The 26246-nt window shown below is 47.4% G+C and overlaps 1 protein-coding gene across 3 annotated transcripts; it reads left to right on the forward strand.

Annotated features, from left to right (window-relative positions):
- The first annotated feature begins 1119 nt into the window (after positions 1 to 1119).
- On the forward strand, positions 1120 to 25327 carry trmt1 (tRNA methyltransferase 1). Of its 3 annotated transcripts, none has more exons than XM_060855209.1 (18): positions 1120 to 1187; positions 4245 to 4642; positions 5505 to 5560; positions 5652 to 5785; positions 7440 to 7627; positions 9479 to 9594; positions 10088 to 10200; positions 10294 to 10442; positions 11162 to 11245; positions 12241 to 12310; positions 12843 to 12977; positions 14152 to 14237; positions 15176 to 15284; positions 15972 to 16048; positions 22754 to 22873; positions 24000 to 24032; positions 24187 to 24301; positions 25126 to 25327. In XM_060855209.1, exons 2-18 carry the CDS (start codon positions 4275 to 4277, stop codon positions 25180 to 25182), a joined length of 2010 nt encoding a protein of 669 aa, XP_060711192.1. In that variant the 5' UTR covers positions 1120 to 1187; positions 4245 to 4274; the 3' UTR covers positions 25183 to 25327. The 3 variants fall into 3 exon arrangements, with proteins under 3 accessions (XP_060711192.1, XP_060711194.1, XP_060711193.1); XM_060855210.1 differs by having other exon boundaries at positions 1168 to 1214; XM_060855211.1 differs by lacking the exon at positions 24000 to 24032.
- Positions 25328 to 26246: the final 919 nt, after the last annotated feature.

Below are 26246 nucleotides of genomic sequence, written 5' to 3' on the forward strand. Positions count from 1 at the left end.
GTGAGAGAGGGGAGGGGAGGGAGAGAGAGGGGAGGGTGAGGGAGGGGAGGGGAGGGGAGGGGAGGGGAGGGGAGGGGAGGGGGGGGGGAAGGGGGGGAGGGGAGGGGAGGGGGGGGGAAGGGGGGAGGGGAGGGGGAGGGGAGGGGGAGGGGAGGGGGAGGGGAGGGGGAGGGGAGGGGGAGGGGAGGAGGGGGGAGGGGGGGAGGGGGGGGGGGAAGGGAAGGGGGGAAGGGGGGGAAGGGGGAGGAAGGGGGGGGAGGGAGAAGGGGGGAGGAAGGGGGGGGAGGGAGGGGGGGGGAAGGGGGGAGGAAGGGGGGGGAGGGAGGGGGGGGGAGGGAGGGGGGGGGAGAGGGGGGGGGAGGGAGGGGGGGGGGAGAGGGGGGGGGAAGGGGGGGAGGAAGGGGGGGGAGGGAGGGGGGGGGGGAGAGGGGGGGGGGGGAAGGGGGGGAGGAAGGGGGGGAGGAAGGGGGGGGAGGGAGGGGGGGGGGAGGGAGGGGGGGGGAGGGAGGGGGGGGGAGGGGGGGGAGGGGGGGAGGGAAGGGGGGGAGGGAGGGGGGGGAAGGGAGAGAAAGGGGAAGGGTGGGGGTGCTACATAAGTTCTGGAAGTATTTGGGAAGTGGAGCTTGGTCAGCTTGCAGCAGGTTTTTATTTTTAAGAAAAGTTTTGTGGCTTTTCCCCCCACCCCCATCCCATCCCCCCACAAGATACAATCCTCTCCCCAAATCTCTCTCACTCACACAAAAGGGGCATTAAATCAGGGGGGGTGGTGGGGGGGAGGGAGGGAAGAGAGAGAATAAAATAAAAGATAACCCCGCTCAGGGCTCTGTCAGAGCTGGTGATGGGGGGGGCTTTGAGGAGTAACTGGTGCAGCTTGGAGGCCAAAGCCTGTGCTGGAAGCTCACAAACTCACCCCAGTGTCTCTCAATGCTTGCAGCAGCCATTCATTGTCAGGACAGCCAGCGCCTAGCAACCGAGCGCTGAGCGCGCCGATCGGAGTCCAACCCCCCCCCTCACCCACCTCACCTCCCCCGGCGCGCTACCACAGCCGAGTCCTCCAGGCCGCTGAGCCAAACACCGAGCACATCGATCCACCAGCACGTGACCTTCCCCCTCCGTCCACATCAACCAGGGCGTCCACTTCCCATCATGCCCCCTGCTGACCTCACCAAGATGGCGTCGCTCATCAGGTACTGCTGCTGCAAGTCTCAATGCAGGTGCTTTTGTAACTTTTTGGTTTTGCTGCTTAAGTACATGCTTCCCCCCCCCCCCCCCCTTTTGCTGCACTTTCTTATTTTCATTCACATTTGATTTCTTGCATTCACATCCTTTGCACTTACTAAGCAAGGGTGAGGGGAAAATAGGATAGTAGTACCAAGGCAGAATGGCCTCCTGGTTCTAAAAACCGAAAGAACTGCGGGTGCTGTTAATCAGAAACAGAAATTGCTGGAAAAGCTCTGACAGCGTTTGTGCAGAGAGAAACTTGGATGGGCATATGAATAGGAAGGGTTTGGAGGGATTTGGGCCGGGTGCTGGCAGGTGGGACTAGATTGGGTTGGAATATCTGGTCAGCATGGACGGGTTGGACCGAAGGGTCTGTTTCCATGTTGCTCTGGTTTAGAGTGAACATTTTGGGTTCAGTGACCCTTCCTCAACTACTCTCCTCCAGTTTTTGACGAAGGGTTCAATTAACTCTGACTTCTATCTGCAGACCTTTTCCAGCAGTTTCCTTTTTTTTTGTCTCCTCCTTTATTCATCCTTTTTTAAACCTGCCATCCGAATTCTGAAGAGTCACATTGGACTCCAGATGCTAGCTCAGTTTTGTGTCTCTCCCCCTCTCCACACATGATGCCCAGACCTGCACTGTTTTTCTTAATTGCAGGGAATGTGTGATTGTGTTCAGCACCTCCTGCTATCTTCTAGATCTCATCGATTTCCAATAGCAAATAGATTTCAAAGTTCTGAGAAGGTTCCTCTTTAGAAAATTCCAAACCCTTGCAAAGGGTTGTATGTAGTGGTGACTGAGTGACTTAACTAAAGTCCTTGAATGCTCTTTCTTGCATTCTGCTAGAGAAGCTTTTTAATAAATAGAGCAAAAGTGGAAAAATTCCTTACTTCCTCAATTCCTGCTCCTACATTTCCTGTGGCTCATGCTTAAATCTCAATTCTTTGTCATTGTGCCATTCTGCTACAACTACTACTTTGTATCTGTTCCATTGGCCTCCTTTTCAGACATGACCTTCACTACATGCTTTCCATTTCTACTCCATTCTTCGTACTAACCTCCTCTAGTTCTCCCACACCACTATCCTCTTGCTATTTAACAAGCTGCTCCCACTGAATGATATTGTTCTGTACAACAGGCAGCCAACCTCCTTATCTGGAATAACTTTCCTATCATCCTCCACATCCAAGTGGCATTAATTGGTGCTCCAACCTAGGAGAGTGTCAGTGACAAAATAATTTGTGTTCTGATGAGATAGCAACATATTACTATTTGGGTTAGTGTCAATTTCTCAGACGCCTTTGTGAAATTTTAAATTTTAGATCTGATATTAAACAGCAGAGAGATGTAAAATATCTGGCTAATGTTAGAAGCAGGGGAATTCTGTGCTGTTCTTGCTAATGTTTATCATATGAGTTCAAAGCAGGAGTAGGCTACTCAGCCTCTTGTCTGCTCTGATTACTGCATGTTCCCAACTACCTGATGATAATCTTTCACCACTGGCTTATCAAGAATCTATCCACCTCTGCCACCTCAAGTCTTTTTGAGGAAGAGTTGGAAAGATATGCAACCCTCAAAAAAAACCTCACTCCTATCTTGAATGGGTAACCGCTTACATTTTTAAATGGTGACTCTTAGTTTTATTGGTTGTGTGGAAGAAACATCCTCTCCACATCTACCATTGCAAGACTCCTCAGGGTCTTGTGTTTTAATCATTTGTCACTTCTTCCTGTTTCACAGATATAACCCTAGTCTGTCCACCCTTTCCTCATAAGACAATGTGCCCATTCAAGGTCAAGATAATCTTCTCTAAAGTGCGTCCACACGCTTACATTCTTCCTTTATCTTAATGGCAGGCAGTAACCAGCAGGGTACCACAGGGATCAGTGCTGTAAATCCCAGCTATTCACAATATATATGAATGATTTAGATAAGGGGACTAACTGCAATATCTCCAGATTTGCAAATGACATAAATCTGGGTGGGACAATGCAGAGACATTTCAGTACTTCATCTACAAGTTGAGTGAGTGGGCAAATGCAGAGCAGGAGCAGTACAATCTAATTTGTTAGCAAAGCTGGAGGCATTTTATTAGCTGATTGATGATAAAATGAGGGGCGGGGACTATACAATGAGACCTTGGTGTTCTCATACAAAAGTCGTTGAAAGTAAGCATGCAAATACAGCAAGTGGTAAAGAAAGCAAATGGTATGTAACACACACACACACAGAGAATTCAAGAACAGGAGTAACGTGTACAGTCTTGGCCTCCTTATCTGAGGAAGGATGCTCTTGCTACAGAGGGAGTGTGCCAAAGACTTAGTACACTGATTGCAGGACAGATGTATGAGGAGAGTTTGAATCAGTTAAGATTATATTTGCTGGAGTTGGGGAGAATCAGGGTGGATCTGATAGAAACCTGTTAAATTCTAACAGGACTAAATGGGGTGGATGCAGGAAGGGTGTTCCCAATGGCAGGCGTGTCCAGAACAAGGGCTCACAATCTAACAATACTGGTTTTGTTTTGGATTGAGAAGAGGATAGATTTCTTCACCCAGAAATTGATAGCCTGTGGAAGTTGCTACCACAGAAAGCATTCAAAGCCAAAATATTATGATTTCAAGGAGTTAGGTGTAATACATGTGGAAGGTGGGGGTGGGTCACAGGATTTGGGGGGGAAAAGTAGGAATAGGCTTTTGAGTTGGATGAGAAGCCATTAACATAATGAATGGTGGAGCAGGGTTGAATGGCCTACTCATGCTCCTACTTTCTATATTAAATAGAGAAACAATTACTGTGCACAATATTCCTGAAGTGGTCTCACCAGTGTCCTGTATAACTGAAGCATAACTTCCTATTTTGTACTTAATTCTCCTCACCATAAACAATATTAGCTTTCCTAGTTCTTGCTGTACTTGCATACTAACCATTTAATAAAATGCAAGTTGCTGATATTCCATTTAAGATATTTTTCTTTATAGTATGCCACTGTCTCACTATCTTTTGCTTTTTCCTCCTGCAGAGTTAAAACTACAGCCTCTCCTGTTGCTGAATGCTGGTAAACAGGGTGCTCCAGGTCAGATATTTCATTCCCCGCACTTTGAGTGCCACTTGGATGGTGGCAAGGAGCGCAGTGCAGACAGAGTCTCTGTTTCATGTTACTGCAAGGCACAGCTCCATGATGGAAATGGGAGAGGAGACACGTGTGGAGCGGGACTCTATGTGTACCAGCAATGGCAGCAAGCAGTGTCAAAACAGCAGCCTTTTGGAAGCTGCTGAGGACTCTCTACCAAACAGTGCAACCCTGCCAGGAATGACGAGCACGGAGACTGTTATAAATGAGGGGAAGGCACAAATTATTTTCCCCAGTGCGAATGAAGTGTTTTATAACCCTGTGCAAGAGTTTAACCGTGACCTCACGTAAGCACCTGCTGTTGTGGGCCTAATAACATGGAGCACATCTTGTTATCAGACCCTTAATTAATTGGTTCAGATGGACTATAGTTAGGTAGTTGTTTGCTCTAGTTTGTTTTGCAGTTTTTAAAGACCATGCCAAGTTCTAATAGCATTGTCAAAGCAAATTTGGTAGAACTACTGACAGCTAGAGGAATGCCTCAAGTTGCTGCCATATTGTACTTGTGATGTGGGGGTGCTGGTGTTGGTCTGGGGTGGGCAAAGTCAAAAATCATACGACGCCAGGTTATAGTCCAACAGGTTTGTTTGAAATACAAGCTTTCGGAGCGCTGCTCCTTCATCAGGGTGGGGGCCGTGGGTTGGGGGAGCTGTGGGTTGCTGCCTCTGAAAGTTGTTTGAGGACAGTTCCCCAACATTGTACCCAAGGCAGTCCAGTGGCAACTGGATGCAGACTGTCATTTCACCGACCTGGCTGCTTCACCATCAGGGTGTACCATAACGAATTTGGTTCAGTGGGCTTCAAGGTAACAACAGGTTGTGACACAAATCACCAGGAGGGAATACCCATGAGTTTGAAATGTGTGATCAGGAATTTGAAAGCACTGAAATAGTGTGAGGGACAGTGAGACAGGGTGAGGACAGGATCCCGAGAGTGCACATGCTGGGGTAATTAAAGGGTTGGGTGATAATTAGAGTGGGAAACTAGGTCAGTTCCATTGTTCCCCCACTCAAGGCTATAAATCCCATTGGGAAGCAAATGGTCTTGTGCTTTGTGGGATGGGGCTTGGGAAGATGTTAAGGCCAAATTGCAGTAATTGTGTTTCTCTCTCTTGTTCTGTCTGTCTCTCTCTTCCCTGCCCCACTCCAGATGTGCTGTCATGACCGAGTTTGCCCGACAGCAGCTCCTGTCCAAGGGGATTCGAGGTGAGTGGGTATTGGGCTTGTCTTTAGTGGAGCATTGGACTGCTGGTGCACACCAATACAGTACTAACCAGCCTTGGAACGTTTTACACAGTGCTGGTCCCCGGAGAGGAGGAAAGGCAGAAAATTGTTGTCAACTTGACGGAAAGTGAAAACGCTGGAACTGCAGCAGGATTGGGAGATACTTCAGCGTTAAAGAGAACGGCCACTGTCGGGGAGAAATGTGAGGTGAGGCAATCCTCATTTAGCCTGGTTCTTTCCATTCTCAGTGTGAGCCACATGAGTGAGACCCAGTGTTTACTGTCCATCTCTAACTGCTCCTGAGAAGGCAGTGGTGAGCTAACATTTTGACTCCAGCTGAGTGGCTTGATTGGCTTTTTCAGAGGGCACGTAGGATAAGGTTGGCAGAAATCTCTCCTAGAGTTCAGAGATGTGTGGGTTAGGTGGAGTGGTCATTCTCAATTGCCCTGTAGTGTGCAGGGATGTGTAGGCTGGGTGGGGGGGTTAGCTTTGGGAATTGCAAGGTTAGGGTGGAATGCTCTTTGGAAGGCAGACTTGATGGGCTGAATGGCCTTTATCTTCCCTGAAGGGATTATGTGCTCTGTGCATGAATCAGATGTGTTTTTTTTTATATAATCTGTTAATTTTACAATAACCATATCTGAGATCAGCTTTTTATTCCAGGTTTGTTATTTAAGTAAAGTTCCAAGCTTTCCTGGAGTGATTAGAACCCATGTCTCTGGACGGCTAGTCCGGGGCTCTGAATCTAGTGATGTAACCACTGTGCTGCACAGACCCGTGTTTCTGTCCAAAAGCCTCTGAATCTTGGACCTTGCTCATTGCTATAAATACTACAGGAACCTGAGACTTTGTTTGCAGTGCTGTGGAAGGGGAAGTGAGATGTGCTTGATACAAAATGACATCATTCATTGTAGCTGGATGGTTCTAGACATATTGGAGCTCATTAGCAATGGGTTACTGAGGCAAAGTTACTCATTCAATAGAAATTAATAGCTTTCCTATTCAAGCAAGAGGCTGGGGAGCAAATCTACTTGGCCCAGAGCAGGAGATCTTTACTGCAAAACACCAAAGGTTAAGATACTTCCCTGGTCAGAGTTTTAACTTCACACAATTTCAATACAACTGATTTCTTGACTTATACCCTGTACAAATTTGATTCTCGTCTAAATATCCCCTAATTAGCATATAGTCATCAGCTCTCTCCTAGGTGCAGTGGACTGTGGAAATCCTTGCCAGACCTGACTAGTTGATGATACTTGAACCAGTTTAACTTATTTGTGGGATTGGAAGGGACTGTAATTGGCTTCAGCATCCCTTAGGTTAAGGTAGGGGGGAGGAAGAGTGAAAGTCTAGAGCTTGTTCCTTACTCCTTGTTGCTGGAAAGGCCTGAGGACAGGGATTAACTGCTTGGTGATTGCTGACAATAAGCAGGGACTGTGCCCCCTGTGCTGGGGTGGGGGAGGTAGGGGTGGCAGTGGGACCTGTCGCCCCCTGTGTCAGGGGGCGGCGAGGGGGGCAGCGGGTGTGGCAGTGGGCAGGGATAGACTGAGGTAGGGGTGGAGTGGCCATGAGGATCTGGTCAGTGGGGGGAGCAGCAGAATTGCCACTTTGTGCGATTACCTAATCATCAGGTTCCTAATTCAGGGCGAGTGTGAATGGGAGGCAGGAAGGGGTTTTGACTGTCGAGAATTTCGAGAGTGCTCACTGAAGTGAGGCAGGGAAAGACATCTGTTTAGATTTCAAACTGGATTGTGAGCTGGTGCCCTTGAGAATCTTGCTGCTGCCTGAGTTGGTTTGAAGGGTCTCGGGCCTATATTCTGTGATGCGACCTCTGCTTATCGAGTCTGGTTACCGTGTGCAGGGTGGGATTCGTGTTCTCGAGGGACTGGCAGCATCTGGACTTCGCTCGATTCGGTTCGCCAAGGAAGTCCCCGGAATTCACAGCATTGTGGCAAACGACTTTTCTGAGAGAGCAGTGACACTGATGAAGAGAAATATTGAGCTGAATGAAGTGCAACACTTAGTAACAGCCAGCCTGGCAGATGCAAGGTACTTATTTTATTAAAACTGAGACTTATTGGTGAGTGAAGTAAAAGGCGCACACGGCCTGATGTAGGAAAATGGGGTGGAGAATAGTTAGGTGACTGTGTCTGTCAAAAACCGTCTCAATGGGCCAAAGGGCCTTCTTCAGTGTTGAAGACTTTGATAACTCTATTACTCCCTTCCGTTTCTTCCACCCAGTGTATCTGGATAAAGTTAGATGGAGTGTTTGTGTTTCTGTAACATTGATCACCATGTTGAGATGTTCTGAAACACTTTACAGTCAATGACGTAGTTCTGAAGGGGAGTCTCTGTTTTTTGTTTTCAAAACAAACTGTTCAGAGAATCTATTACTCACATCTGCAGCAGGTGGGACTGGAACCTGGCCCTCCTGGCTTAGAGGTAGGGACACTACCACTATCCCACAAGGGTCTTCTAGGAACGGTGGCGGTCCATTTGCACACTGCAAAATCCCACAACCTGGCGTGATGATGTTTTAATGCTGTTGATTTGAGGGATGTGTGCTGAGCCAGGGTGCTGGGCTGAGCTCCCTGCTGCTCTTCAGAATTATGTCACGTAACCATTTACCTCTGCCCGAGGCAAAACTGTCTCTGTTCAACAGCTCATTTGAAAGATGCCACTTCTGACTCGGCACTGAGATGTTGTTCTGGACCTTGTGCTCGAGCTTCACAAGTTCACCCTGAACCTGTCCCCTCCAGATTCAGGGGAGAGGGAGACCTATCTCAGCCTCTGGAGGATCAGTGACCAGGAGAGAGGAGCCTTTAGAATGGGGAGGTCCAATCAGTGACCAGGAGAGAGGAGCCTTTAGAATGGGGAGGTCCAATCAGTGACCAGGAGAGAGGAGCCTTTAGAATGGGGAGGTCCAATCAGTGACCAGGAGAGAGGAGCCTTTAGAATGGGGAGGTCCCATTGGTGACCAGGGGAGAGGAGCCTTTAGAATGGGGAGGTCCCATTGGTGACCAGGGGAGAGGAGCCTTTAGAATGGGGAGGTCCCATTGGTGACCAGGGGAGAGGAGCCTTTAGAATGGGGAGGTCCCATTGGTGACCAGGGGAGAGGAGCCTTTAGAATGGGGAGGTCCCATTGGTGACCAGGGGAGAGGAGCCTTTAGAATGGGGAGGTCCCATCGGTGACCAGGGGAGAGGAGCCTTTAGAATGGGGAGGTCCCATCGGTGACCAGGGGAGAGGAGCCTTTAGAATGGGGAGGTCCCATTGGTGACCAGGGGAGAGGAGCCTTTAGAATGGGGAGGTCCAATCAGTGACCAGGGGAGTGGAGCCTTTAGAATGGGGAGGTCCCATTGGTGACCAGGGGAGAGGAGCCTTTAGAATGGGGAGGTCCAATCAGTGACCAGGGGAGTGGAGCCTTTAGAATGGGGAGGTCCCATTGGTGACCAGGGGAGAGGAGCCTTTAGAATGGGGAGGTCCCATCGGTGACCAGGGGAGAGGAGCCTTTAGAATGGGGAGGTCCCATTGGTGACCAGGGGAGAGGAGCCTTTAGAATGGGGAGGTCCCATCGGTGACCAGGGGAGAGGAGCCTTTAGAATGGGGAGGTCCCATTGGTGACCAGGGGAGAGGAGCCTTTAGAATGGGGAGGTCCCATTGGTGACAGGTCTCCAACAATTCCATTTGGAAATGGCCCTGAGATTATTGCTTCACCATTAACAATGTATGCTTGGATTCTGTGCTGTTGTTTCTTGCGCTTTATCAATCATCTGCTGACTTTTGTTCTATTTTTTTAAGGTAAGACTTGTCTGTCTGTAAACAATACTAACCGAGGAGACTAAAGGATTGTCTCTGATTCTGTCTCTTTCTTTCCCTCTCCCTCTCTCTTGTCCCTGCAGTATGCTCCTGTGTGGGTCCAGGAGGAGACAGGACCGGTTTGATGTGATTGACCTGGATCCATATGGAAGCCCTTCACAGTTCATCGATGCGGCTGTTCAAGCAGTTAGTGAAGGAGGTGAGGGCTAGTGGTGATGTGTTTGGAATCTTGCAAGGAAATGGAGTGACCATTCAGAGCTGGTCCTTGGCATCTACGGTCCAGCCTTAAAGGGATGTGTGGATGTGAGGCAGTGCGGGTGAAATGTGTTCTGGGCTGTTTCTGCAGCTTGTGGATAACGTCGTGCAGAAGGTGTCTTCTCTGGCTGACATCGTACTAGCAGCAGGAGAGGGTGCTTGTTCCAGTCTGGAACATCTGTGCTGACCTGAAGGAAGGATTGCTATCACCCAGATACTGTTGCTTCATGGAGAGTCTGATGCATTAACAAAATTTCAAGCAGTATTTCTGCCCTTTGGAGGGAATCTGTCAGGCACCGGAAGTATTCCGTGTTCTGCTGACTTGCTGTGTAAGGATAGAACTGTAGATGTTTGCAGTTCTCACTGGAATTTCTGAGGATGCTCCTGATTACAGTGAAGTGAGTTGAAGCACTCCTCCATCTTTTGTGTTTTTGAAGGGCTTCTCTGTGTGACATGTACTGACATGGCAGTAATGGCTGGGAACAGTGGGGAGACCTGTTACAGCAAGTATGGAGCCATGTCGCTGAAGTCAAAGTTCTGTCACGAAATGGTGAGTGGCTGCTGATTCTGAAGCTCTCCTGGTTGGTGTGTTGGTTCTTACCGCCTTGGTCATTCCCTGTTCTCATTCCACGTCTCCCCACAGGCTTTACGCATCATCCTACACAATTTGGATCTTCGTGCAAACTGTTACCAGCGATACATTGTTCCTGTCCTCTCTGTCAGTGTGGACTTCTATATCCGAGTCTTTGTCCAGGTCTTCACAGGACAGGCTAAGGTTAAAGCATCTGCCAGGTACGGTCACCTGGGTGAAGCCTGGTCAGCCTGTTTACAGGAGGGTACACAGCTTCAGTCTAATATGAGAAAGACTGGTCAAATAAAATTGAGTTTGCAACCTTTATTGTTCATTTTGGAGCTAGTTAAATTGTTTGCTTTTAAATGTCCGGTCGTCCACATGATGCGTACTGCTCCTGGGATTTCTCTTAGTCACCAGCTTCTCTTTGCACACTGTCCAAGCAGCTGTCCTGCCCAGACAGTGTGCTGCATCTCCCCATGCTCACAGACGTGAGGATTCGGACCTTGTCAGCACTGACCCCAGACCCTGGCCTCTGCCTTGTGTTCCTGGTGCTGACCTGATGCGATGTTTATACACAGCCACACGCACACCCAGGGCCAGGAGCTAGGACAGTATGGATCTGTGTCTCACAGGAGAACCATTTTAAGAAGTGGTTCTGTCTGGACTGAGACTAGGGGCTTCATCCTGACGTCTTTACCTTTCATCCTCCTGGAACAATAATATCATTTCAGTTGTCTGTTAGCTGTATCATTGCAATCTATCTTTTTTTTTTGGAAAACGATTTATGTATACACTGAAAAATCAGAATCTGTCTCCACATTTCCCAGTCCTGTAGCTGGTGCTTGCCGATGGGGAGATGATTGATGTTGCTTAGTTTTGTGCATGTGTTGGAAGCTGTCAGCTGCTGTGTGCCTGAGAGTTGGGCTTTTTGTTCCAGTAAACAGGCTCTGATCTATCACTGTGTGGGCTGTGGCACCTTCCACCTTCAGAGGATGGGCAAAATGATCAGCCATGGTAACAAGTAGGTCACTGTTTCTCTTCTTGTTAAGTAAGTACACAGTATTGCCCATTTCTTTCTCTCTCTCGCTCATATCTTGGTTATCGCTGTGTCCCAGGATACCCTGGGCTGCACACTCCCTGCTAACACTGCTGTTACTCAACCTGGCCAAGAGAGAGACCTGTTGGAGGCTCTGCACTATTAAGTGGCTCCAAAAAAAACCCCAAGGCACTATACAAAGAAACAAGTGAATTCTGCCCCAGAGTCCTGACCAATATTTGTCACTCAGCCAGCAAATAATTATTTTATTTTAAAATTGTCCATCTTCAGCTAGAAATACTGAGTGGCTGACCCATTTCGGGGCTCCCGAGATTCCGCATCATGTGAGTCCTTTATCCAGTTTAGTTAATGAGGTTATGAAAGGTACTGGAGAAACTCAAGTGCATTCATTCCTTCTTGTACCGGATAAGACTATCTGTTGCTGTGGATACTGCGGACAGGTGTAGGGATGCTGAGTGAGTAGAAATGCCCTGGTCCTTGACAACTTACCCATAAAGCAATTATTTCTGAGGGATGGAAAAGTTGCCCCGTGAAATCCAGAGCCAGCTACTGTGCTGATGTTCAGTTCATGCATGGCTCGGTAGGTGACACTCTCTGAGTTAGAACATTGTGTGTTCATGTCCAATTCCCAAAGAAGAAACAGGAAATGATCCTAACATTCCCAGTGTAGAACAGAGAGAGCTGAAATATGCCATGAACTGTTAAACCATGATCCCGTGGTATTATTTTGAACAGCAGGAGAGTGCATCTTGTGTAATATTTATTTCGACATCACTGAGATAGTTTCTGTGTTTGTTTGTGGAAGCTTGCTATGTTTCTGCACTTCCTGCGTCACAGCAGTGACTCCATTTCACTGGCTGCACAGTGTTCTGGGACATCCTGAAGTTGTGAAAGCTGCTGTATAATTCAAAAATCTTTCTTTTCTAGTAGTAACCTGGGATAATATTGTTCTTATCCAGCTACAAGTACACAGCATGCTCAGGACCACCTGTGGGAACAGAGTGTGAGCATTGCTACCAGAGGCACGTGGTAAGAGAGGCCTTAAATTTGGTATATGCTTTTTATTTTTATTCTCGATACAGTCATGGTACAGGTGCACTGTAGTCCTAAGAAGCCCTTTGAATGAATAAAGGAAAATTAATAACTACAAAACAAGGTGGGCGGCACGGTGGCACAGGAATCCTGATGAAGGGCTTATGCCCGAAACGTCGAATTTCCTATTCCTTGGATGCTGCCTGACCTGCTGTGCTTTAACCAGCAACACATTTTCAGCTGTGATCTCCAGCATCTGCAGACCTCATTTTTTACCCTGTGGAACAGAAGCCAGCAGGGTTAGAAGGCCTGTTAGTAATGAGCAGTTGCTGACTCTCTCTTTTATCAGGCATGGCACTGGTGGGTGACTGGTACTTGTGGAATTGAACCCCTGATGAACTGCTGGGGGGGTGGGAGAGTGTGGCAGTGAACAACAGAGACCAGTCTGTGTATAGGTGTGTGCTCATAATGAGAGGGGTTGGGGGGAGTATGTGAGAGTACACCAATGATGTTTCTGTTCTGGTTTCAGCTTGGCGGCCCAGTCTGGGCTGAGCAAATCCATGACCAAGACTTTGTCGAGAGAGTTCTCAAATCAGTGGAACGCAACCCAAAACGGTTCAAGACTTCCGATAGGATCCTGGGTGTTCTCAGCATGGCCAAGGAGGTGAGCTCCCGGGAAGATGCTCTGTTTGCTGAGGGGCAGAATGGTGGAGGGAAGGTTGTGCGAGTGCAGTCTAGGGGCGGATGACACTATGCTGGAGGAATGAGTTGCTTGTCACATCCTCAAGTGTAAAGTGCCTTGAATTACTTTGGAAATCATTGACTGCTCTGTAGAATGATGTCGTAAACCCTTGTTTCATGGTTATAGTGTCGGCAAATATGGCAACCAGTTAATGAAATGATTCACCTCTGACCTGGCCCTTTTTTTCCAATGTAAACATTCCTCTTCATCTTTCCACACGGCCAATTCCAATCAGCAATTCAGAACAAATTCTCAACTCCCATTTCAACAACTCTGGGCCCTAGGAGTGGGGAGCCCAAGGTGAGAGAACATGCCTTAAACACTGGGACAAAAGGGAGAGAAAGAGAACGGGTAATAACATTGGCTTCAGTCTGCCATCAACTCCTTTCCCCTCCCTCAGGAGACCAGCTGTAATGTCAGTGTCCCCTACTTCCCTAATCACACACCTCTGTATCCTCTTCATCATAAAGATCATGTGCTTCCACCTCCAAGGTGTTATCTACTGCCACCGTTTCCTCACTGGCCCTTAAAAATCCTTGCTATCCTCAGGCTCTGTACACTTCACTCTCTACCCTTGGTAAGCAGGAGCCTGCTCAAACAGTGTCCTGTCTCACTCACCCATCACCATTGTGCCTGCTGCAGTACATTGGACCTTGGTGCCTCCACACGTCCATGTGAACTTCTCTTGTGTTAAAGTTCCTGCAGGGTTCCTTCTGTCTCTCTGTTCACACCTCCCAGCCCCAGCCAGAGCCCTCCATTGGCTTCTCTGACTACTTAAACACACTCAATCTCCTCCCTTTGACCCATCACTGGCGACTGTGCCTTCAGCGCTTGACCCTGTGCTTTAGAATTTTCTTCCTTAAACCTCTTTGCACTTCCATCTCCTCCTTTAAGACCTAATCTTAAAGCTTGCTCTGTGACAAAGGCTTTGCCTTCTCCCTGTGACGGGTTTATCCTTTTGAGGTTATTGTGTTGACTGAAGTTGACTCCATTTACCTTCTCAAGTCATGAGTGGGGAAGATGCAGATGGAATGTGATCACTTGGAAGTGATCGGTGCATTTTAAGCTTATCTTGAAATTGGTTTCTCTTTCCCAGGAGTTACCAGACTGCCCTTTGTACTACACAATGGATCACCTGAGCAGTATCATCCGCTGTAATACCCCATCACTCCTACAGATGAGGTAGGATCATTAGCCTCTCTCCTCTGTCATGAATCATGGTGCAAGATGTTGGAGATTTATAAATGAATCCCTAACGCACTCTCTCTGCTGAAGAGGCAAACCCTGGCTTTTTAATAAAAGGGCAATAAATTTAAAGTTGGTGTTGGTGACTCCTGAAAATTCCCCCATTGCAGATGTGGTAATTTATAATCTCTGGGTGGGGAATGGAGTACCAGGCTACTTGGCATTCCCAGTCACAGTGGACTGAGCCATCTGCGAAACTACTGAAGGTGTCTGAGATGTTTCATTTGTACTTTAATATAAAGCATTTTGCCATGGGGTTAGCTGAGTTATTGAGCTGTCTGTAACTGTAGATCAGGAGTGATTGATAAAAGCAGATGGAAGCAGTGCACTGCCTGAAACCAAGAGGATTGAGTAAAACGGATTGACAGACAATGCCAGTGATTTGATATTTTAACAGAAGCAGGTGGTTGGGAGGGTAGGTGTTTGCAGTTGAAAGGGAATTACAAGGTTTATATATGACACTGGTCCCTCCCAATCCAGAATGACTGACTGACAGACAAATATAGGAAAGGGTTTTTTTCCACTTTGCCAGGAGCAGAGTACTAACCTACCTCTGAGAGTGCATCACTGTATCCTCATAATGCCGCACATACGGGCATTGGAAAGGAAAGCAGAGGTAGGTGTGTAGGCAGTGTTGCTTGAGGTTGAGCTTACTGGGGCAGTGTGTATTGGGAGCTTTACTCTGTATCTAACTCTGTGCTGTCCCTGCCCTAGGTGTTTTTGGAGTTAATTGGAATGAGTTTTCATTTCCAGCTGAGTACAGTGACCTTCCAATATCCTTTCCCATAACAGTTAAAGGCAAGTAAAGATGGTGGTGCTGAATGCAACAAGATACAGAAATGTTTGTAATCTCTCTGTCCTCCACCTTCTATTAGATCTGCCTTGCTTCACGCCGGTTATCGAGTGTCTCTCTCTCACGCTTGTCAAAAGGCTGTTAAAACTGATGCACCACCTTCAGTGATCTGGGATATCATGAGGTGCTGGGTATGTGTGATTCCGCAGATGTTTGAGTGATGTTATTGTCCACAATTAGATGGAAAATGCAGTGAAATGAAAGTTAATGTTCTGCCAAGGCCTGAAAATATGAGAGCACAGATCTTTGTGCACTGGTTATGAGGGTGGCAGTGTTATGAGTGGTTCGAGGTTTCGGAATGTAGGGACAGGAGTAGGCCATTCAGTCCCTCAAGCCTGTTCCGTCATTCAATAAGATCACGGCTGATCTGGGACCTCACCCCCTATCCCCTGCCCATGGTGCCTATTCCTTAAAATCTTTTTGTGCAAAGGCACGTTCATGGAGTTAGGTCAAAACATTCTCTCTCTCTTAGATTTAAAACTAACAATTGTTCCAGCATCCACTGCCATTTGTGGAAGAGAGATCCAAACATTCATCACCCTTTGTGTGTAGAAGTGCTTCCTATCATCTCTCCCAACTGGTCTGGCCCTAATTCTCAGATTATGTCCCTCTACTTCCAGAATCCCCAACCAGTGGGAATAGATTATCTACCCTGCCTCTTCCTGCACATAACTTGAAGGCTTTGATCAGGTCATCCTTCAGCCTTCTAAATTCTGGAGAAAGCAGTTAATTTGCATGATCTTTCTTCATAACCTCACCCTGAAGAGCAGCCGTCATTCCTGTAACCCTGCCTAATGTGAGTTGTGTTTCTGGTGCAGGAGAAAATCCACCCAGTGAAGCGAGAGAAGCTGTCCGAGAGCTGTCCTGCCTTTCGAATCCTCAGCAAAGAGCCCGTGTAAGTTGTCAGGAAACCTTCAGCTGCGCCGCCCTGCGTGAGCCTGGGATTTTACAGATCACTAAACTCCTGGGCTCGCTCCTCCCTGCTCTATGCAGAGTTAGCTGGCACTGTTTGGATGAGGGTAGGGTTGTTAGACATCGCCTGTGACCTCCTAATCTGGCCTGTTTGAGGGTGCAAAGGTCTTCCCCCACCTGTTGTGGTTCATATTAGGATGTGACTATTGGGTGTAGATAGGATCAAACACAGACATGACATGAGCCCCAGTTGCAGATGCTCCCCACGTTTGATATCCAGCCCTGATATTGAACAAAGAAAATTTACAGCCCAGGAACAGGCCCTTCAGTCCTCCAAGCCTGAGCCGATCCAAATCCATTGTCCAATTCCTAAGCATCTGTATCCCTGTGCTCCCCACCTACTTGTGCATCTGTCAGACACACCTTAAATGAATCTACTGGGCCTGCCTCTACTACCTCTGCTGGCAACGCATTCCAGGCACCTATCACCCTCTGTGTAAAGTGCTTTTTGCCTGCATCCCCCTTAAATGTTTCACCTCTCACCTTAAACGAGTAACCTCTTGTTATTGAATCCTTCATCCTGGGGGAAAAGCTCATCTCTATCTACCCTGTCCATACCCTTCATGATTTTGTAGACCTCAATCAGGTCCCCTCTCAATCTCCTTTTTCCTAATGAAAACAATCCTCACCTACTCCACCTCTCTTCATAGCTAGCACCTTCCATACCAGGCAACATCCTCGTAAACCTTCTGTGCACCCTCTCCAAAGCGTCCACATCCTTTTGGTAATGTGGCGACCAGAACTGTACACAGTATTTTAAATGTGGTTGAATCAAAGTTTTGTACAATTTAAACGTGTCCTGCCAGCTCTTATACTCAATACCCCGTCCGATGAAGGCAAGCAGAGCATATGGGTAAAAGCAAACTACTGCGGATGCTGGAATCCGAAACCAAAAGAGAAAATGCTGGAAAATCTCAGCAGGTAGCTTTGACAAAGGGTCAGTTAGACTCAAAACGTCAGCTCTTTTCTCTCCTTACAGATGCTGCCAGACCTGCTGAGATTTTCCAGCATTTTCTCCTTTTGGAAGCATACCATATGCCGCCTTGACCGCTCTGTCCACCTGTGCAGGTACCTTCAGGATACCCAGATCTCTCTGACCATCAACTTTCCCAAGGCTCTTCTGTTTACTGTATAATTCGCTCTAGAATTTGTCTGGATTGAACTCCATCTGCCACTTCTCCAACTAACTCTCCAGGTTATCTATATTCTCCTGTATTCTTTGAGTCCCCTATGCTTTCTGCTACTTCACCAATCTTCGTCATCTGCAAACTTACAGATCAGACCAACAGTGCTCTCTTCCAGATCACTTAGGTACATCACAAACAACAGTGGCCCCAACACTGACCCCTGTGGAACACCACTGGTCACCTTTCCCCATTTCAAGAAACTCCCTTTGACTACTACTCTCTGTCTCCTGTTGCTCAACCAGTTCTTTATCCACCCAGCTAGAACACCCTGCACACCATGTGAGTTCACTTTCTCTATTAGTTTACCATGGGGAAACCTTATCAAATGCTTTACTAAAGTCCATGTATATGACATCAACAGCCCTTCCTTCATCTATCAACTTGGTCGTTCCTCAAAGAAATCTATTAAATTGGTAAGGCACGATCTGCCCCATACAAAACCATATTGCCTATCACAGATAAGACTATTCTTTTCCAAATAAAGGTAGATTTTATCCCTCAGTACCTTCTCCAGCAACTTTCCCACGACTGACGTCAGGCTGACTGATCTATAGTTACCTGGAATATGGAGAAAGTGAGGACTGCAGATGCTGGAGATCAGAGCTGAAAATGTGTTGCTGGAAAAGCACATCAGGTCAGGCAGCATCCAAGGAGCAGGAGAATCGACGTTCTTCAGGAAGAAAGACTCATGCCTGAAACGTCGATTCCCCTGCTCTTTGGATGCTGCCTGACCTGATGTGCTTTTCCAGCAACACATTTTCAGCGTTACCTGGAATATCCCTATTACCTTTCTTGAACAGAGGGAAAACGTTAGCAACCCTCCAGTCCTCCGGCACCTCACCTGTGTTTAACGATGCCACAAAGATATCTGACAGAGCCCCAGCTATTTCCTCCCTCATCTCCCTCAGCAACCTGGGATAGATCCCATCCAGTTCTGGGGATTTGTCCACCTGAATATCCTTCAGCCTACCCAACACATTTTCCCTCCTTATGTCAACGTGATCCAGAGTAAACAAACTTCTGTCTCTAATTGCAACATTCGTGTCCCTCTGCTCAGTGCAAAGTAATCATTGAGAATCTCCCCCATTTTCTCAGGTTCGATACAATCTTCCTTATCCTTTAGTGGACCAACCCTTTCTCTGGTTATCCTCTTGCTGCTTATATATGAATAAAGGCCTTGGGATTCTCCTTAATTCTGCTCACTGAAGTTATTTCATGACCCCTTTTAGCCCTCTTGATTCCTCGTTTAAGATTGGTCCCACTCTCCTGCTATTCCTCCAAGGTCCATTCGGTTCTTAGCTGCCTGGACCTTATGTACGCTTCCCTTTTTCTCTTGGCTAGTCGCATGATTTCTTTTGTCATCCATGGCTCATGAATCGTGCCTTTCCTATCCCTTGTTTTCAAAGGGGCATGCCTATCCTGCACTAGCTTCAACCTATCTTTGAAAGCCTCCCACATCTCAAATTAGATTACTTACAGTATGGAAACAGGCCCTTCGGCCCAACAAGTCCACACCGACCCGCCGAAGCGCAACCCATCCATACCCCTACATTTACCCCCTACCTAACACTACGGGCAATTTAACATGGACAATTCACCTGACCCGCACATGTTTGGACTGTGGGAGGAAACCCACGCAGACACGGGGAGAACATGCAAACTCCACACAGTCAGTCGCCCGAGTCGGGAATTGAACCCTGGTCTCAGGCGCTGAGAGACAGCAGTGCTAACCACTGTGCCACCGTGCCGCCCACTAATAGCTTCCCTTCAAATAGCTGTGCTCAATCCACATTTCCCACTCCTGCCGAATTTTGATATAATTGGCCTTGGCTCAGTTTAGTACTCTTCCCTTAGGACCACTCTCACCTTTGTCCACAGGTATTCTAAAACTTGCATAATTGTGGTCACTATTCCCAACGAAATCCCCCACTGCAACTTCTACCACCTGGCCTGGCTCATTCCCCAACAGCAGGTCCAGTAAGGCCCCTTGCCTCATCAGACAATTGACATTGTGCTCTAGAAAACTTTCCTAGACACCCCTTACAAATTCTGCCCCATCCAGCCCTCATACACTAAGTGTATCTGAGTCAGTGTTGGGAAAATTAAAATCTTCCATCACCACCACCCTGTTGGCTCTACATCTTTCCATAATATGTTTCCCTGTTTGTTGTTCTACCTCATGCTCACTGTTGGGAGACCTCTAGTACAGCCCCAATAATGTAACTTCACCCTTATTTATCAGCTCTATGCACAATACACCTCTGTTCAAGCCCTCCATAGTGTCCTGCTTTAGCACAGCTGTGATATCCTGACCGGCAATGCAACCCCCACCCCCCCCCTTTACTTCCCTCCCTGTCCTGTCTGAAGTATCTACATCCTGGAACATTTAGTTGCTAGTCATGCCCTTCCTTCAACAACTTATCTGTGATCACAATAATTCCATACTTCCAGGCACCAATCCAAGCCCTAAGTTTGTCTGCCTTACCTTGCATTAAAGTATATGCACTTCAGACCACCGATTCTTTTGTGTTTATCTGCTCTCTGCCTACTCTTCTGCTTGGTAATGCTCACTTCATGATCCTTATAGTCTCCAGTTTCCACCTCACTGTCTACTAGTCTTCTCTTCTGGTTCCCAGCCCCCTGCCACATTAGTTTAAAACCTCCCCAACAGCAGTCGCAAAAACTCTGCCAAGGACATTAGTTCCAGTCTGGTTCAGGGTAGACCATTCAATTTGTAATCGTCCCACCCTCCCCAGAACTGGTCCCAATGTACCACAAGTCTGAACCCCTCCCTCCTATACCATCCCTCAAGCCACCTGTTCATCCTGCTTATGCTTTCATTTCTATGCTGGTTGGCACGGGACACTGGTAGCAATCCTGAGATCACTACCTTTTGAGGTCCTCCTCTTCAACTTCTCTCCTAGCTCCCTGCGCTCTGCTTTCTGGACCACATCTCTCTTTAATTGTATCGTTGGTGCCTATATGCACCAAGACAACTGGCTGTTCACCCTCCCCTTTTAGACTGCTCTGCAGCCGATCTATGACATCCCTGACCTGAGCACCTGGGAGTCTTGTTTTGGGCCACAGAACCACCTATCTACTCCCCTTGCAATAGAATTCCCTATGACTATGACCCTATGAGTCTTTCTCCCACCCTTCTGAACAGCAGTGTCCACCACAGTGCCATGATCTTGGCAACTGCTGCCCTCGCGTGGTGATCCATCTCCCCCCAACAGTATCCAAAATGGTCCACCTGTTTTGGAGGGAGATGACTGCAGGAGACACCTGCACTGCCTTCCGAGTTGTTGTCTGCATTTTGGTCACCCATTCACCGCCTCCCTCAGCAATTCTGTGGTGTGACCAATTCACTAAATGTGCTATCCATGACCACCTCAGTATCCCGGATGCTCCATAAAGCATCATCTCATGGCAGAGGCTGTAAGTATACCCAACGCCCACTACCAATGCTGTGCCTGTGTTTATTTCTTACAGAAATGAGGCTTGTTCTGAGCTTCAGTGGAAAGCATGTTCAGTGAGCTCTCCTAGGGTGTGGCAATGCTTTTGCCCATCACTTACCTCTGAGTGGGCTGCAGAGGTACGGTGGCTCAGTGGTTAGCACTAGTACCTCACAGCAGCAGGGGCCTGGGTTCGATGCCAGCCTCGAGTGCCTGTGTGGAGTTTGCACATTCTCCCAATGTCTGCATGGGCTTCCTCCGGTTTCCTCCCACAGTGCAGAGATGTGCAGGTTCGGTGGATTAGCCGTGGGAAATTGCCCATAATGTCCAGGGACGTGCAGGCTAGGTGGATTATCCATGGGAGATGTACGGTTACAGGGATAGGGTGAGGGGGGGGGATGGGTCTGGATGGGATGCTGTTTGGAGGGTCGGTGTGGACTCGATTGTCCAAAAGGCCTGCTTCCACACTTTAGGGATTCAGTGGATTCCCTGCAGTCACCGGTCATTTTGTTTTAATGTGCACGGGTTATTGAAATGCTGAAAGGATTTCGGCTGGGCATGTCCCTAATTCAAGCAGATCGCGATGGAGAGTGGGATTTAACCAGTGAGTGTGGCTAGGAATCTGCTGCTGCCTGATAAGATGGTGGAAACATTCAGTAATAATTTCAAAAAGGAATTAGATAAATTCTTGAAAAGGTGGGAAAAACTGTGGAGGAATGGGAGGAAAAGAGCAAGGGAGCATAGATAAGATGGACAGAATGGCCACCTTCAGTGCCTACCCATCTAAGTTTCCAAGTCAACTACAAGAAATCACTGCAGAGGGGGCTTTGCAAACCACTGCAGATTGTTCCTTGGATTCCATGATCAAATACCTGTCCTATTTCCTCCTGCTGCATCCGGATTGTGTATCCAACTACAATTAAATCTAAATGCCTTATGGGCTGCTGACTTCGTGATACAGAATTCTGTTTATTTCTATCCCTTTATGCATCTGAGAACCAATGTTTGTCTATATTCTACCTTCCACTGCCTCTGGTTCCTGCCCTGGGAAATCAATGTAAAAGCCTTCAGGGAGGGCTTCATGTGGTGCAGTGGTAGCGTCCCTACCTCAGTGCCAGGAGGGACTGGGTTCAAGTCCCATCTATTTCAGAGCTATGTCATAACAGCTCTGAGCAGATTGATTCGAAAACTATCTAAAAGCTTTTCAGTGTGGCCACTGCATTGAGACCCTCTCCTGTGGTTAGGAGTCTGTGCAATGGGTTTTGAAAGAGATGGTGGAAACAGATTTCTTTCCAGAAGATAACATTTTGGGATATGTCAGTTTGGGAAAAGGATGATTTTTCTCGCACCTCACGTCCAGGCCTGTTGTCAACTCTGAGTGAATGTTGTCACTGTGGTCAGTCAGTAACCCCATCATGGTTTCTTTATTCTGTCTTGGGTCTGCTGTCAAAGTGAAACTTTGTTGTCCATCCCTGCTTACCCTTGAACTGAGTGGCACCCTTGGCCATTTCAAACGGTGGGTAGGAGTCCAACACATTACTGTGGGTCTGGGGTCCCCTGCCATCCCAGAATGGATGAGGACAGCAGACAGCTTTTATAGGTGATGGGTTGCTGTGTTAATCATAATTACTGAGGTTTTTATTGTTGGATGTGAACCAATGTCTGAACATTAGTCCGATCCTCTGGATTTCCAATCGTGCCACCTGGCAACTAGGATGGTGGGAATGCACTTTAGCTTTGCAATTCCAATGCTGTTTCTCCCTGAAGTCTTCCAGCCAAAAAGTGCTATGATTACTGAGGTAGAATTGTGTACATCTGTGTCATCCTCTTTTTCTTTTTCAGAAGGGTGGGACCTTTCTTTCTTTCTGACTGACTGGATTGTGCTGCACTTCCTTCAGAATAAGTTTATCGTTTCCTGGTAATGGTGACTTTTTGCTTTCTTTTTTGCCTCCAATCGAGCTTTTACACCAGCCTCGTGTTTCTCAGTCTGCAGGCTTGCTTCGATATCCGGGAAGATGCAAATCCCAAATCGAGGAAGCAAGGGCTAAAGCGATTCCAGGAAAACCCGGAAGTCAACTGGGGGCCAAAGGCCAGGGCCAAAGTTGGGTAAGCTTTCAGCTAGTAACAGGCAGCCATGGCTGGAGGGGGCTGCGTTTGGGCTGGGCTTGTCTTTTTGTAAAACTCCGAGCAATACAACTTAAACCTAATTTGTATAATTCCAAAGTGGCCCATTTCACTGCCAGTCTGCCTGATGCCGTGTGAGAGAGTTTGGCTGTGTAACTCCATCGCTGTTTTGGAGACGGCAGTGTCTGGGAGGGAGGGAGTGACGGAATAGTGGCTGCTTTTCACCACTTAGCTGCATTATACATTCACCAAATCATAGAATCCCTGCAGTGTGGAAACAGGCCATTTGGCCCAACAAATCCACGCCAACCCTCTAAAGAGTAACCCACCAAGATCTGTTCCCTTACCCTATTACCGTACACTTACTCTGACTAATGCACCTATCCGACACATTCCTGAACAGTATGGGTAATTTAGTATGGCCAGTTCACTTAACCTGCACAGAGTCATTGAGATGTACAGCATGGAAACAGACCCTTCGGTCCAACCCGTCCACGCCGACCAGATATCCCAACCCAATCTAATCCCACCTGCCAGCACCCGGCCCATATCCCTCCAAACCCTACCTATTCATATACCCATTCAAATGCCTTTTAAATGTTGCAATTGTACCAGCCTCCACCACTTCCTCTGGCAGCTCATTCCATACACGTACCACCCTCTGTGTGAAAAAGTTACCCCTTAGGTCTCTTTTATATCTTTCCCCTCTCACCCTAAACCTATGCCCTCTAGTTCTGGACTCCCTGACCCCAGGGAAGAGATCTTGTCTATTTACCCTATCCATGCCCCTCATAATTTAGGTCATCTTGGACTGTGGGAGAATGTGCAAACTCCACAGGCATCCGAGGCTAGAATTGAACCCAGGTCCCTGGCGCTGTGAAGTAGCAGTGCTAACCACAGAGCCACTGTGCCGGGTAAACTCAGATTTCCAAAAGCAGCCTGGGTATTCTGTTAGCATAGTCCACTTCCCGAACACCCATTAGTCTTGCTGCAGACACCCTCTATCTGTACTGTACCCTGTCTGCTATGAGAATGTGTCCTGAAATGCTAAGGACAGCAACTGGAACCAGGATTATTCCTGACTCTGTCTGTTTCTCTGATTTTGCAGTAAGGGTCCACAGGCTGATGGACAAACTGTGAGGTGAGCATTCCTTGTGGTTCAGTGCTCTGTGTCTCTCTACCAGTCACTGCAATGTCACAGAGTGGGCTTTCTGAGCTCTGACAAAATAGCAGGAGGTTCTGTTGTAAGGGAGTTGACTGGGTGTGTTGAAGAGTTGGTGCTTTGTGTCTCCTAGTGGAGGAATTCATCAAACGTTGGAAGAGAAAAGGAAACGGCTGCAGAATAAACGGAAGCAGAAACTGAGCGATTCCGATTCTGGGAAGATCATCCCCTGTAAAAAATTCCGAGAGGTGAGAGCAGCAGCTGGTGGCAATGTGGATTTATTTGGGTGTGAAGCGTACATTAACATGAAGGGTTACAGCATGGAAACAGACTCCTCCTTGCTGACCAGATATTCTGAATTAATTTTAGTCCCATTTGCCAGTGTTTGACCTATATCCCTCTAAACCCTTCCTATTCATATACCCATCCAAATGCCCTTTGTCATTGTACCAGCCTCCATCACTTCCTCTGGCACACATTACCCTACATTTGGAGCTAATACACACAGAGCCAGGTGCTATTGAAAGGTTTACAACAGGAATGTACTAGTTAGTGTGTCAGTTGCCTGCTTTGGCACTGATCATCTCCACTTGAACATCCTGCTGTGGGTGTATGGTGACCTGGTGGAAACATTTGTCTTAACTGTGTAGAGACTGGATGTTTTCATTGTTGTGTGTGTTCTAGTCCGTGTAGATTTTGAGATCGAGTCCATTTTAAAAGGATTCTCCTTAATGGATAAGGGCATTGTCCCAGACAGTGCGCACACATCTCGCCCCTCCCCTGCCCCCACCCCAGTGAAATCTTACTGCTCCACGATGATGCTGCAAATACCCTATAGCTGTGTAGCAGGAACATCAAGGAGGTTTGGGACTACTTGAGAAAGGATCTTTCTCAGTTGCTAGCACTCCTTGGGATCAGAGATGTTGTAAATCATTTTTAAAATAAGCTTTAGATACAATCTTGCCTTAAGTATTGGATTGAAATGCAATGGAGGTTTCTTATGCTGCACTGTGGAGTTGTTGAGAGATACTGGTTTGGTTTTTGTTTGGTTGATCTGTCCTTTCTGTTTTAGGGAAAAAGTGGAGAGGATTGTCACCGGGAATCAACCACAAAGGGAACTGACCAATAGGCTTCAGAGAGATGCGGTTTTGTGTTAATATTGAACTCTTGAGAGGTAACAAGCCATCCTGAGTGTGGTTGCAGGATCCAAATGTAAAGTGTAAGATTAGATATGCAAGTTTTATTTATAATTAAACTGCATTGTTTTTAAAGAAGCTTGTTTCTCAAAGTACCGTTCCATTTTCCTATCCCTAATCCTGTATCGTGTTGGACTGCAGTTCTTGTTATAGCTACCACTGTCCTGGTCTCACCTGAACTCCATTCAGATGTAAGTCATTGAATATGGTTGTAGTGTTCCTGCCTCTAAACTTGGAGACTTGGGTTTGAGTCCAGTCTGCCCCAGAGGTGTGTCATAACATTTCCGAACAGGTTGGTTAGGGTTGCTGGATGGTCTAGTGTTTATTGGCCATCCCAAAGCCAACCACATTGCTGTGGGTCTGGAGTCACGTAGGCCCAGCAAGGACATTGGTGAACCATTCCTGATAAAGGGTTTTTGCCCGAAACGTCAATTCTCTTACTCAGTGGATGCTACCTGACCTGTGCTTTTCCAGCACCACACTCCCGACATTAGTGAATCAGATGGGTTTTTCTAACCGTTGACAACAGCTCATGGTCATCATTAGACTCAATTACAGATTTTTATTGAACTAAAATTTCACCATCTTCCATAGCAGGGTTTGAACCCAGGACCCTGAACATTACTGGGTCTCTGGATGAATTGTCCAGCTATGATACTACTAGGCCGTCGCCCCTCCCCAGTTACAGTTAATTGGGCTGAACAAAGAGCCCAGAACTGGGCTAGAGATTGGAGTAATCCAACTGCACTTTTACTTTTCTAGCTGAATGCTATGCAGCTGACAAATCCAATAAACAAACACTCAGGATGTCCTGTTCCCTGTGGAAGGCCTGCTGGTAAAATTGATCCCTTTCAGGAAAAGGGAGTTCCCTTTGTTGAAAGCTGCTGCTTGTTTCAGACTGTGGTCTCCCTCAGGAGAAAGACGGAACAAATTATTTCCCCCTCCGTACCTTCTCTGTCCAAGCACTAGATATGCAGACTTGGCTACTGATGTTTCA

Source organism: Hemiscyllium ocellatum, chromosome 45, assembly GCF_020745735.1.
Source record: "Hemiscyllium ocellatum isolate sHemOce1 chromosome 45, sHemOce1.pat.X.cur, whole genome shotgun sequence".
Taxonomy (NCBI): domain Eukaryota; kingdom Metazoa; phylum Chordata; class Chondrichthyes; order Orectolobiformes; family Hemiscylliidae; genus Hemiscyllium; species Hemiscyllium ocellatum.